Source organism: Salvelinus sp. IW2-2015, unplaced genomic scaffold (genome assembly GCF_002910315.2).
Source record: "Salvelinus sp. IW2-2015 unplaced genomic scaffold, ASM291031v2 Un_scaffold2398, whole genome shotgun sequence".
Lineage (NCBI taxonomy): Eukaryota > Metazoa > Chordata > Actinopteri > Salmoniformes > Salmonidae > Salvelinus > Salvelinus sp. IW2-2015.
Window position 1 is genome coordinate 14,033 of NW_019943720.1, and position 13,130 is coordinate 27,162.

General features: G+C 44.9%; 1 protein-coding gene across 1 annotated transcript in view; it reads right to left on the reverse strand.

Moving 5' to 3' along the window:
- Positions 1-10,002: 10,002 nt before the first annotated feature.
- The window catches only part of LOC112073865 (complement C1q-like protein 4), a 6,021-nt gene continuing 2,893 nt past the window's right edge, over positions 10,003-13,130 (reverse strand). The window contains exons 2-3 of the mRNA XM_024141101.2: positions 11,949-12,104; positions 10,003-10,417 (exon numbers count right to left, since the gene is read on the reverse strand). Coding sequence (XP_023996869.1) covers positions 10,128-10,417; positions 11,949-12,104 — 446 coding nt within the window. The 3' untranslated portion in view covers positions 10,003-10,127. The remainder of the gene's footprint in view (positions 10,418-11,948; positions 12,105-13,130) is intronic.

The window sequence follows — 13,130 nt, forward strand, 5'->3', positions numbered from 1 at the left end:
TCGTCTGGCTGTTCTTCAGTGGGCTCACTCTGCAAGTTAGCTGGCCACCCCGGCGTTCGGGGTACGCTTGCTTCTATTCGCCAGCGGTTTTGGTGGCCTACTCAGGAGCGGGACACGCGTCGTTTCGTGGCTGCTTGTTCGGACTGCGCGCAGACTAAGTCAGGTAACTCTCCTCCTGCCGGTCGTCTCAGACCGCTTCCCATTCCTCTCGACCATGGTCTCACATGCTTAGACTTTATTACCGGTCTGCCTTCGTCTGCGGGGAAGACTGTGATTCTTACGGTTATCGATAGGTTCTCTAAGGCGGCACATTTCATTCCCTCGCTAAGCTTCCTTCCGCTAAGGAGACGGCACAAATCATCATTGAGAATGTGTTCAGATTCATGGCCTCCCGTTAGACGCCGTTCAGACAGAGGTCCGCATTCACGTCACAGTTTGGAGGGAGTTCTGTCGTTTGATTGGTGCTTCCGTCAGTCTCTCTTCCGGGTTTCATCCCCAGTCTAACGGTCAAGCAGAAAGGGCCAATCAGTCGATTGGTCGCATTTACGCAGCCTTTCGTTTCGAAACCCTGCGTCTTGGCAGAACAGCTCCCCTGGGCTGAGTACGCTCACAACTCGCTTCCTTCGTCTGCTACCGGGCTGTCCCGTTTCAGAGTAGTCTTGGCTACCAGCCTCCTCTGTTTTCGTCCCAGCTCGCCGAGTCCAGCGTTCCCTCCGCTCAGGCTTTTGTCCAACGTTGTGAGCGCACCTGGAGGAGGGTCAGGTCTGCACTTTGCCGTTACAGGCGCAGACTGTGAGAGCCGCCAATAAACGTAGGATTAAGAGTCCTAGGTATTGTCGCGGTCAGAGAGTGTGGCTTTCCACTCGTAACCTTCCCTTACGACAGCTTCTCGCAAGTTGACTCCGCGGTTCATTGGTCCGTTCCGTGTCTCTCAGGTCGTCAATCCTGTCGCTGTGCGACTGCTTCTTCCGCAACATCTTCGTCGCGTCCACCCTGTCTTCCATGTCTCCTGTGTCAAGCCTTTTCTTCGCGCCCCGTTCGTCTTCCCCCCCCCCCCCGTCCTTGTCGAGGGCGCTCCTATTTACAAGGTACGGAAGATCATGGACATGCGTTCTCGGGGACGTGGTCACCAGTACTTAGTGGATTGGGAGGGTTACGGTCTGAGGAGAGGAGTTGGGTTCCATCTCGGACGTGCTGGACCGTTCGTTGATTGATGATTTCCTTCGTTGCCGCCAGGGTTCCTCCTCGAGTGCGCCAGGAGGCGCTCGGTGAGTGGGGGTACTGTCATGTTTTGTCTTGATCATGTCTTGTCCCTGTGCTTCCCTCTGCTGGTCTTATTAGTTCTTTCTCTTTCTCTCTCTCTATCGTTCCGTCCCTGCTCCCAGCTGTTTCTCATTCTCCCTACGACCTCATTTACTCTTTCACACCTGTCCCCTATTTTGCCCTCTGATTAGAGTCCCTATTTCTCCCTCTGTTTTCCGCTCCTGTCCTTGTCGGATTCTTGTTTGATGTTTGCTGTTCCTGTGTCCTGTGTTCGCCCTGTCGTGTTCTGCCTTCTTCAGATGCTCGCGTGTGAGCAGGTGTCTATGTCAGCTACGGCCAGTGCCTCCCGAAGCGACCTGCAGTCTGTGGTCGCGTCTCCAGGCGTTCCTCTCTATTGACGAGAGGATTTCAGTTTCCTGTTTTGGATTACCATTGATTATATCCAGGAGAATCATTGTTTAATACTGGAATAAAGACTCTGTTACTATTACGTCGCTTTTGGGTCCTCATTCATCACATAACACCCTTAGGGTCTACATGAACCACTTATTAAATCAGACCTCTCAGACCAGAAAGTATGATTAGAAACCATGGCCAACTATATTCAATCTTGATTAGAAAAGATAATTAGAAGTGACAAAACTATGATCAAAACTATGATAATAAACTATGAACAACTATGAAGACAGGGCTGTATGTGTGTGAATGATGAGCTATTATTTAAGTGTGTAATATTACTCTCTCTCTCTCTCTCTCTCTCAAAGTATACCCTTCCACTCAATGTATACCAAAGTAGCAAATATTTAACAACGTTTCAACATCAGGTAATGCAACATTTATGAAAGACAATGACATACAATTTTAGACAATTATCGATATAATGTGTTACATAGTGTGCAGCTGCGACAACTTTAGGTAATATTCTCTCTCTCTCTCTCTCTCTCTCTCAGGCTATGAAAAAGACAAGAGATTGGACATTGACTCCTGAGTGTTGATGGGTCTTAGATTTTATAGACAGGGTATCTGTAAAACACAATGTGACAACTATTGAAGATGCAAAAAGGGGTTTTCAGAAATATATTTGGTTGACAGATTTGTATTATTATAAAAAGTAATATAAAAATGATTAGAATCTTTAGTATTATTATGTTACATGCGAGACATACCCAGAAATGTCAGCGTAGACAACTTACAAGAATGTGTTTACCAGGCCGTGATGAAAACATTTTAAAGGAGRGTTAATTCAAACATGCAAAGATATATATTTGATACAATTACCAACGTTAAAAACTGTTGTTACAAAATCACAAATAATTTTTCTCAGACTAACACACTGTAGAGTTTCCTATTTACTAAAGAACAATCACTAAGACAAAACACAACGAGTTGTAATACAATCAGTATACATGGCATTCTATATGGAAAACAGGTACATTTTGAAAGATTAGGATGTTGATGTGATTTTTAAAAATTAATTTCTCAATTTAGGATAATACGGTTTATTTTATACTTTACTTAAATTGTATTATTTATCTTGCCTCATACCAGGCTAATACACTACCAAGCCATGCAAACAGCTAGGGAATTAACCCAGAACAGTTGTGGGTCTTTTTTTGGAACAATAAATGATCAAGAATACCAATAGGCTGATCTGATCCTCAACCCTATCACGACATCCTATAATGCACAGACATATGCAAAACCATAAAACTCTCACAAGAAAACAATGAAAATCTTAACATGACTACATGCCCTGCCATTATTTTTTAGTTACCATCCACCAATGGTTGAATTTGGTACTTTTTCTATGTAGATGCACCGAGCCTCCAAGTGGCTGGAGACATACAACAGGCTAAATTAAAATGACCCAGTATGTGAAAAGCTGGGGGGTGAAATGTATTTTTTATGTTTGGTTTTTGTTACAACCAACAGGTGAAAACAATATTCAAACTATGTGGATTATAAACATGTACATACATAGAGAGCCATCACATCATGATGTAACAGGGATGAGTGGCGATTCAAAGTACAACAGGAGTCTTCTGTAACCTGCAATACGTGTTAAATATGTTTTACATACAGCCATGACTGAGTGGTTTCACAAACTCCCTTTAAAGGTTTTGTAAGAAAGTTGTAACAGGCCTCATTCAACAGTCTAGAGATTAACCTAGAGACACCAAAAACATCAACGTTTAGAGCAGCTTGGAGATTATTCCCCATGTAAGGGGGGCAAAGAGCTGATTTACCTAACCCTGTACAAACCAAAGGAGTTTCCAGAGTTAGCAAACCCTGACACTGGGTATGARAACTCTGACTCGTATGTCTAATTGTAACGGCTGTCCTCGCTGACAGAAGGAGAGGTGTAGGGATCGGACCAAGACGCAGAGTGGAAAGTGTCCATGATTTATTTACAAACTGAACACTACACGTAACAAAATAACAAAAGCGAATCAAACCGAAAGACAGTCCCGTGTGGCACGAACACTGACACGAAATACAAACACCCACCACACACACGTGAAACCCAGGCTGCCTAAGTATGATTCTCAATCAGGGACAACGATTGACAGCTGCCTCTGATTGAGAATCATACCCGGCCGAACACAAACATCCCAACATAGAAAATCACACATAGACAAACCCACCCAACTCACGCCCTGACCAACTAAATAAATACAAGACAAAAGAAAACAGGTCAGGAACGTGACATAACCCCCCCCCCTTAAGGTGCGAACTCCGGGCGCACCAGCATAAACTCTAGGGGAGGGTCTGGGTGGGCGTCTGTCCACGGTGGCGGCTCTGGCGGCTGGTTCGTGGTCCCCACCCCACCATAGTCAATCCCCTCTTCCGTAGCCTCTCCAAATTAACCCCACTAGATTAAGGGGCAGCACCGGACTAAGGGCACAACGGAATGAGGGGCAACACCGGAATGAGGGCAACACCGGACTGAGGGACGGATCCTGGCTGGCTGGCTCTGGCGGATCCTGGCTGGACGGCTCTGGCTGGTCCTGGCTGGACGGCTCTGGCTGGTCCTGGCTGACGGCTCTGGCTGGTCCTGGCTGGACGGCTCTGGCTGGTCCTGGCTGGACGGCTGGCGGCTCTGGCTGCTATGCGTGGCTGACGGCTCTGGCTGCTCATGGCTGGCTGGACGGCTCTGGCTGCTCATGGCTGCTGGACGGCTCTGGCTGCTCATGGCTGGCTGGACGGCTCTGGCTGGACGGCTCTGGCTGCTCATGGCTGGCTGGAACGGCTCTGGCTGCTCATGGCTGGCTGGCGGCTTCTGGCTGCTCATGGCTGGCTGGCGGCTCTGGCTGCTCATGGCTGGCTGGCGGCTCTGGCTGCTCATGGCTGGCTGGCGGCTCTGGCTGCTCATGGCTGGCTGGCGGCTCTGGCTGCGGATCCTGGCTGGACGGCTCTGGCTGCGGATCCTGGCTGGACGGCTCTGGCTGGTCCGGCTGGACGGCTCTGGCTGTCCTGGCTGGACGGTCTGGCTGGTCCTGGCTGGACGGCTGGCTGGACGGCTCTGGCTGCTCATGGCTGGCTGGACGGCTCTGGCTGCTCATGGCTGGTGGACGGCTCTGGCTGGACGGCTCTGGCTGCTCATGGCTGGCTGGACGGCTCTGGCTGCTCATGGCTGGCTGGCGGCTCTGGCTGTCATGGCTGGCTGGACGGCTCTGGCTGCTCATGGCTGGCTGGCGGCTCTGGCTGCTCATGGCTGGCTGGCGGCTCTGGCTGCTCATGGCTGGCTGGCGGCTCTGGCTGCTCATGGCTGGCTGGCGGCTCTGGCTGCTCATGGCTTGGCTGGCGGCTCTGGCTGCGATCCTGGCTGGACGGCTCTGGCTGGTCCTGGCTGGACGGCTCTGGCTGGTCCTGGCTGGACGGTCTGGCTGGCTGGCGCTGGCTCGCTGGCTGGCGGACGGCTCTGGCTGGTCCTTGCTGGACGGCTCTGGCTGGACGGCTCTGGCTGGACGGCTCTGGCTGGTCCTGGCTGGACGGCTCTGTCTGGTCCTGGCTGGACGGCTCTAGCGGATCCTGTCTGGCGGAAGGCTCTGGCTGCTCCTGTTGGCAGACGGCTCTGAAGGCTCAGGACAGACGGGCGGCTTTGAAGACTCAGTACAGACGGGCAGCTCTGACGGCTCGGGACAGACGGACAGCGCTGGGCAGGCAGGCAGCTCAGACAGCGCTGGGCAGGCAGGCAGCTCAGACAGCGCTGGGCAGGCAGGCAGCCAGACAGCGCTGGGCAGGCAGGCAGCTCAGACAGCGCTGGGGCAGGGGCAGGCAGCTCAGACAGCGCTGGGCAGGCAGGCAGCTCAGACAGCGCTGGGCAGGCAGACAGTTTCAGACCAGCGCTGGGCAGGCAGACAGTTCGACCAGCGCTGGGCAGGCAGACAGTTCAGACAGCGCTGGGCAAGGCACAGGCACGCTGCACCAGCTCAGCCTGGCTGCGCTGGAGAGGAGGAAGGCTCTGACAGCGCTGGACAGGTGGGAGCAACTGGAGAGAGAAAACGGAGAGACAGCCTGGTGGGGGGGCTGCCACCGGAGGACTGGTAGTGAGGTGGCACCGGAATTGACCGGACCGTGAAGGAGGACACGCGCTCTTGAGCACCGAGCCTGCCCAACCTTACCAGGTTGAATGATCCCCGTAGCCCTGCCAGTGCAGCGAGGTGGAATAGCCCGCACTGAGCTATGCTGGCGAACCGGGGACACCACTTGTAAGGCTGGTGCCATGTACGCCGGCCCGAGGAGACGCACTGGAGGCCAGATGCGTTGGGCCGGCTTCATGACACCCGGCTCGATGCCCAACCTAGCCCTACCAGTGCGGGGAGGTGGAATAGCCTGCACTGGACTAAGCACGCGTACTGGGCACACCGTGCGCTTTACCGCATAACACGGTGTCTGACCAGTACCACGCCCTCTCACTCCACGGTAAGCACGGGGAGTTGGCTCAGACCAGGGGCCGGATTCACGAAACCTTCTTAAGAAATGTATTCTTAACTGCCATTTTTTCCATAACTATAGACTTAAGAAAGTTAAGCAAAGTTGCTATTCCTCAATAAAAAGTTATTGGAAATGTTAAGGTTTTTCCTAAGTTTCTTCCTAAGAAAAAAGTGAAGAAGAAATGGGATTCTTGAAAATCATGCTTTAGGATTTCTTCTTGGAAATGTACTTAGAACAGCTAAACCCTTGTCTTGAGACGAATGGATACTTTTGTAAACACGAACGTTTTCTTGCACCACAGACACAGTTAGCTACCGGATATTTAAATACAGCAAGCAAACAAATTAAAAACAAAAAAACAAATTGCATTATCTAGCTAGCTATTAATTAACAATATATTACAATATTGTAGAAGTGTTAAATAGCTAGCGTTATCTCATCAATTTGCATAGAAGAACTTGGCTAACGTTAACGTCGTTAGCTAGGTTGTTGGCTATAATGTCGGGACGCGTTGGCTAGCTAAGGTAGCTACCTAACTTACCGGTTGCTAAGTCCCTCTACCACCATCTCTCCTATCATGGACGACACCTTATCCTCCAGCTGGTCCACATGAATGGTCTCTCAGCTCCCTTCTTCTTAGCAGCCAACTTGATGTCGGACCACTTCTTTTTTACGGCGTCACTGTCCTTTGCCATCCCCCAGACGGCAGAGACAGACTCTGCCAATCTTGCCCATCCTCTATTTTTGGTGTCTGCAGTGACCCCGCAGTTATCAAGTCTCCCCAACAGCAACCTGTTCCTGGCTGCTATTTCCTCCACCATCACTTCAAGCTCCTGTTTGCTGTAGTTTTTATTGCGCTTTCCTTGGTTATGCATTTTTGATTTTGATGTACAGTAGCTAACGTTAGTCTGGCTATAATGTGTGAAAAAGAAAGCTTTTTTTGTGTGTGTATAAAGGGTTCGCGAGCCAACTAAAACATTTTTATTCTCGAGGCATAAAGCAAAAAAATAAATGTAATAAAATGTAAATATCAACACTTTATTATAGTGGGCCAAATCCTATCATCCCTGTCACATAGGCTTATTTATTAGCTTCAAGCACGTCACTAATGTCAATGCCACATAAGAAGATATTTACAAAGTTTTGACTCATCAGTAGGAAAGATTTATTTCTCTTTTGGTCCATTCAACAACAGAGCGATACGAACCTTGTTTCAGCAGGATGTTGTATGACCTTATGTCATGCCTTATTGGAACGGATTTATTGATAATATCTGTTGGAAAAAAGTTTGGATGTTGCCACACACATACTTACTTGTTAACAAAATTAAGGAAGTTTCCTTTAAAATTATTCATAAATATCATCCTGCCGACCACTATATGAAGAAGTTTAAGGAAAACATAAACTCAAATTGTACCTTTTGTAATCACCACCCAGAAACGGTGTTGCATCTTTTTTGGCATTGTATTCATGAAAGGAAACTGTGGCAAGACATCAGTAGATTTATAATTGAACACATTTATGAAGATTTTAAACTTTTGTGGAGAGATGTCCTGCTTGGATTCTTTACCAACGATAGAAATAAGCTGAAACAATTATTCTTTTGGCCACATTTCATATTCACAACTGTAAATTTACAAACAAAACACCACATTTTCTTACCTTACAAAAAGAAATTGAACTGTATTTTAAGACAATTAAATACTCTACCTAACAAAAAGCTGTTCGAATAATAAGTGTATGTACTGTATGTTCCTTAAGGTCCTTGTGTAATGTGATAATGTACCCCCTATCCCAATTGTCCTTTATATATATTATTTATATATACTTGTGTTCCCACATGTACTTCCTGTATTGATTTGTGTTAAATAAAAAAAATAAAGGTATACCTAGATTCAAGCAAATGTCTTAAGTAGTTGAACATGTTATTAGTCGAACCTCGTGAAAGTGACAAACTGACAGGTTTTCATTTGTCAAAAGCAACTATATATCAAAGGAGTGCCTTTGATTTTGACGGCTTGCACATGCGCAGTTCGGCACGAAACGACCGTTAGATCCGATGACGTGTTTCTACGCATGAGCTTAGCTAGCCAATGTCGCCATGACATCGCCTACTAGTGTGATCGGGGATTTCTCTTGGAGAAGCAGTTTATTCATACTGTATTGTCTTTTCTTGTTACGATCGTCTGAATGAATGGCCCAAGGCGCAGCGTACTTAGAGTTCCATATGATTAATAAATATTAAACTCACCAAAAACAATACAGAAGAAAATGAAACGTGACGTTCTGGGCTGCTCACAGGCAGCTACACAAAAACAAGATCCCACAAACAGGTGGGAAAAGGCTGCCTAAATATGATCCCCAATCAGAGACAATGATAGACAGCTGCCTCTGATTGGGAACCATACCAGGACAACAAAGAAATAGAAAACATAGATTGCCCACCCTAGTCACACCCTGACCTAACCAAATAGAGAATTAAAAGGATCTCTAAGGTCAGGGTGTGACATTTCTAATACTAATACAGGCGACTAAAGGCTAAAAACAGGAAGTCGTTCGTTGCTGGAAGCAGATCGCAATGACCTTTATTACCAGGAAAAACACGCCCATCCCCGTAACCCCGCCTCCACGTGAAAAAAGTACCACAATTCAGTGGAGACAAAAAAATATTTGAAGGAAGGTGGGGAAAGAAAACAAATGTTTCGCAAGGACAAGAACTGAGAGTCAAAATAAGTTTTTGGACCAAAGAAACTAAGATTGGATGCAAACATCAACTGAATGCTTCCAAAAATAATTATCAATACGTTTTAAATACAAAAATGTTTCATACAATTTAATATTTTTTGTTTACATTTATTTTTACTTTTCAGTTTTAACGTGCATTACTTCACTTTTGCTTACAATATAATTTTTTTCATTTATTTTCTTTTGGTCCAATTCTTTTGAACTCAAATTGGCTCCACAAAGCACACCAAAGACGACATTAACGATAAATCAAATAAAAACTGCACTTCTAAAATACTATTTCACACCATAGCCTGCCGAATTTGCAAGATAATTATTTCAATTTGAAATTGGCACAAATTAAAATGTGGCACTGACTAGACCCTGGATTGATGTTTCATCATAGTCTCAATGAAGAGTTCGGCATTCGACTAGCCATGTGTGACATGCATGCACAGTTACAAGCCTGCTAGAGTTGGCTGCAGGAATGTGAAGCTAACTGAAGCGGAGTAGATCTAGCTTGCTTCGTAGTATACCACTCTGATGGGTTACTGCCCTATGCAGTAACAAATTCAGTGCAATTCAAATAAATACACAAACAATAAACTGCAATGGAGGATAGGACATATGGAACAAAACCCAGACAGCCAGGTACACAGTACATTTGACATTTTAGTCATTTAGCAGACACTCTTATCCAAAGCGACTTACATAATTCAGTCTCTTTGGTCCCTTCACTTGGGCAGATGACCAGTGACAGGCCTCCCAACTACCTCACTCATCTTATAACTCTCTCAGTACCGCCTCCAACCACCTCCTCTTACCCTTGGCCTCTGTCCCTTCCCCGTCACTCACCCCCTAGCCTTCTCTCCCACAGCTTACGCTTACCTCCCTACTAGCTTACCTCCCTACTAGCCTGGTGGAACCAGCGGTCAGGCTGGCTGCACGCGGCTGCCTCCCTACATACATTGCAGTAACAACAGCTTTATTATTTGACATCTATTTTTTGAAGTTGGCCAAAACCCCAAAAAGTTGCATGATAGTAGCAGACCTGATTATGAATAACACTACAACATGTTTTAATGCTTTAATCACACTTTTATTGTTGAAAGTAATTGATTGGAAGAAAATTGGTGTTGAGAAATAACAAGAGAAAAGGGTTTCGAATTCTGGACATTTGGATAACTGCTCTCACACTATTCTCACATGGGGTTCAGGAGAAACCCACTGAAGGTGGTGACATTAGAGCTGTCGCGGCTAGTAATTCGCAAGCCCTCGGGCAGACGCATGTAGACAGTATTCCCCTTTTCCAGTTGCAAGGTGATTGCATTTGTTGCGAAATCTTCACTGGATCCCTTTTTGGCCCCTAGCCACGCAAACAATATCTCCTTGCCATCCTTGTACATGGCTGCACCAACTTGGTTTCCATTGCTCCAGCAATACACGGTGAAGGTGAAGTAGTAGACTCCTCTCTTAGGAGCTGTAAACACTCCTGTATCAGAGGGAAAGCAATGAGATTTTCCCAATTAGTAGATGGTTAAAGGACAAGGTTTTTTTGCAAGCATGCGCATGCTTTTTTGTTTCCATTGTGGTGATAGGAGAAAGCTCGCACATGCTCGCACATGGAAAAGTATCACTTGTGTGTGTAGCTCACCTGTAGTCAGATACTAATAGCTAATCTATGATCTGTGATCACATATACAGTAGCTCACCTGTAGTCAGATAGTTATCACATTTCCAGTATTAGTTATTTTCTGATGATCCTAGATCAGTACAAGCATGGTTTCTTTGTTACATTTTCTGCTGACATTCAGTTTCTACATGTCTGGTGATGAGTTCCATATGTCTTTTCTGCTGACATTATGTTTTTACTGTAGTCCAATGTTTAACTCTTTGTTTATCTAGCTCTGTCCATTTACCTGAGCTCAGCAGATATTCTGTTCACATATGTTTAATCCGTTATATATGTTTTTCTGTCTCAATACTTCAAAATGGTCAGTCCGGATACTGGAAATGTAATCATTATCATGAGTTTTGCTCCTATAATAACTGATGATAGAACTAAATGTATGATTGAATAAATGTGTAGTTCTGACTATGATCATCAAGAGGTGATGATATTACAACGAAACAGTTAACATTTATTTAACAATCCCTTGAAAACGGCACCCGTTGTCAATGGTTTTAGCGGAGCTGGGAGTCTCCTTGCCCCCCAGCAGGTAAATCGAATGCTCTGCACTGTCATGTTCCTGACCTGTTTTATGTTATTTTTGTATGTGTTTAGTTGGTCAGGGCGTGAGTTGGGGTGGGCATTCTATGTTTTGTGTTTCTATGTTTAGGTCACTTGTAATTAGCCTTATATGGTTCTCAATCAGAGACAGGTGTTTGACGTTTTCCTCTGATTGAGAACCATATATAGGTTGGCTGTTCACACTGTTTGTTGGTGGGTGATTGTCTTCCGTGTCTGTGTCTGCGCACCACACGGGACTGTTTCGTTTGTTCGTTCGTTTGATGTAGTCTGTTCCTGTTCGTGAGTTCTTCGTGTAGTTATGTAAGTTCCAGGTTCAGGTCTGTCTACGTCGTTTTGTTATTTTGTAATTTTCCAAGTGTTTTTCGTGTTCGTCTTCGTCTTTAAATAAATTCAATATGTCATCACACCTCGCTGCATTTTGGTCGAATCCTTGTTCCTCCTCTTCGGATGAAGAGGAGGAGGAGAACCGTTACATGCACCTTATTGTGACATTTTATTGATAACGACCTGTAAAAGCAAATTTACCAAAATTTCTGGAAATTGATATACAGCGTTTTGGAATTAACATTTTCAATTTATTATAATTCACCGGTTTGTCACCATTATGTATCTCGGGAAATGAGAATGGGTTTGGGCAGAATATCCCGGTAAATCTCAGTAAACCCTAGTGTAGTTACATCCATTTAATTTTTAACCATTCTTTTTTTTTACTGCAGGTACCAACATGGTAAAACACAGCTGACCAGTACTAAGATAGAAATATAAAGCTCACCTGTGTAGCGGTTATAGCCATCACCAATGTTTGTGATCACCTCGCCGAAGATCAGGGTAGTGGCAGAGGTGCTTGGTCCAGTGTTGCCATAACCAGATTCCATAGGTACACCTGGTGGTGGTCTAAGCGCCGCTGAAAAAGCCACCATGGATGTATCTATGTAAGGGAAAAGCAACACAAAATTAGCTTATTATGAAAAAAAAGTGGTATTTAGCAGAGAGCCATTGCATTGACAATATTTTTACCGTAACTATCAACAATATGATGAAGCCCTTATGAAACAGACACAGAGCCAGTCAAAAGTTTGGACACACCCACTCATTCCAGGGTTTTTCTTTATTTGTAATATTTTCTACATTGTAGAATAATAGTGAAGACATCAAAACTATGAAATAACACATATTGAATCATGTAGTAACCAAAAAAGTGTTAAACAAATTGAAATATATTTTATATTTGAGATTCTTCAAAGTAGCCACCCTTTGCCTTGATGACAGTTTTGCACACTCTTGGCATAGTAAAAATGAAGAAAAACCCTTGAATGAGTAGGTGTGTCCAAACTTTTGACTGGTACTGTATATGCTAATATATTTAAAAATAGATTATATATACTGAGACACGTATTGCCATGTATGGAATCATTCTCCATGTATGTTACACATATACTGAACAAAATATAAACGTAAAGTGATGGTCCCATGTTTTATGAGCTGAAATAAAAGTTCCCAGAAATGTTCCATATGCACAAAAAGCATATTTCTCTCTAATGTTGTGCACAAATTTGTTTACATCCCTGTTAGTAAGCATTTCTCCTTTGCCAAGATAATCCATCCACCTGACAGGTGTGGCATATCAAGAAGATGATTAAACAGCAGATCATTACATTACAGAGGTGCACGTTGTGCTGGGACAATAAATGCCACACTAAAATGTGCAGTTTTGTCACACAACACAGTGCCACAGATGTCTCCAGTGTTGAGGGAGCATGCAATTGCATGCGCACTGCATGAATGTCCATAGTGCCATACTATTAATTATTATATTATTACAATTCACTAACATTTAATTTCCAAGAGTTGAAAAATTATCCTGAAATAACTAAATTGAGAAGAAATTCTTAACTCTACCTACATGTACATATACCTCGATTACCTCGACACAGATGCCCCGCATATTGACCTC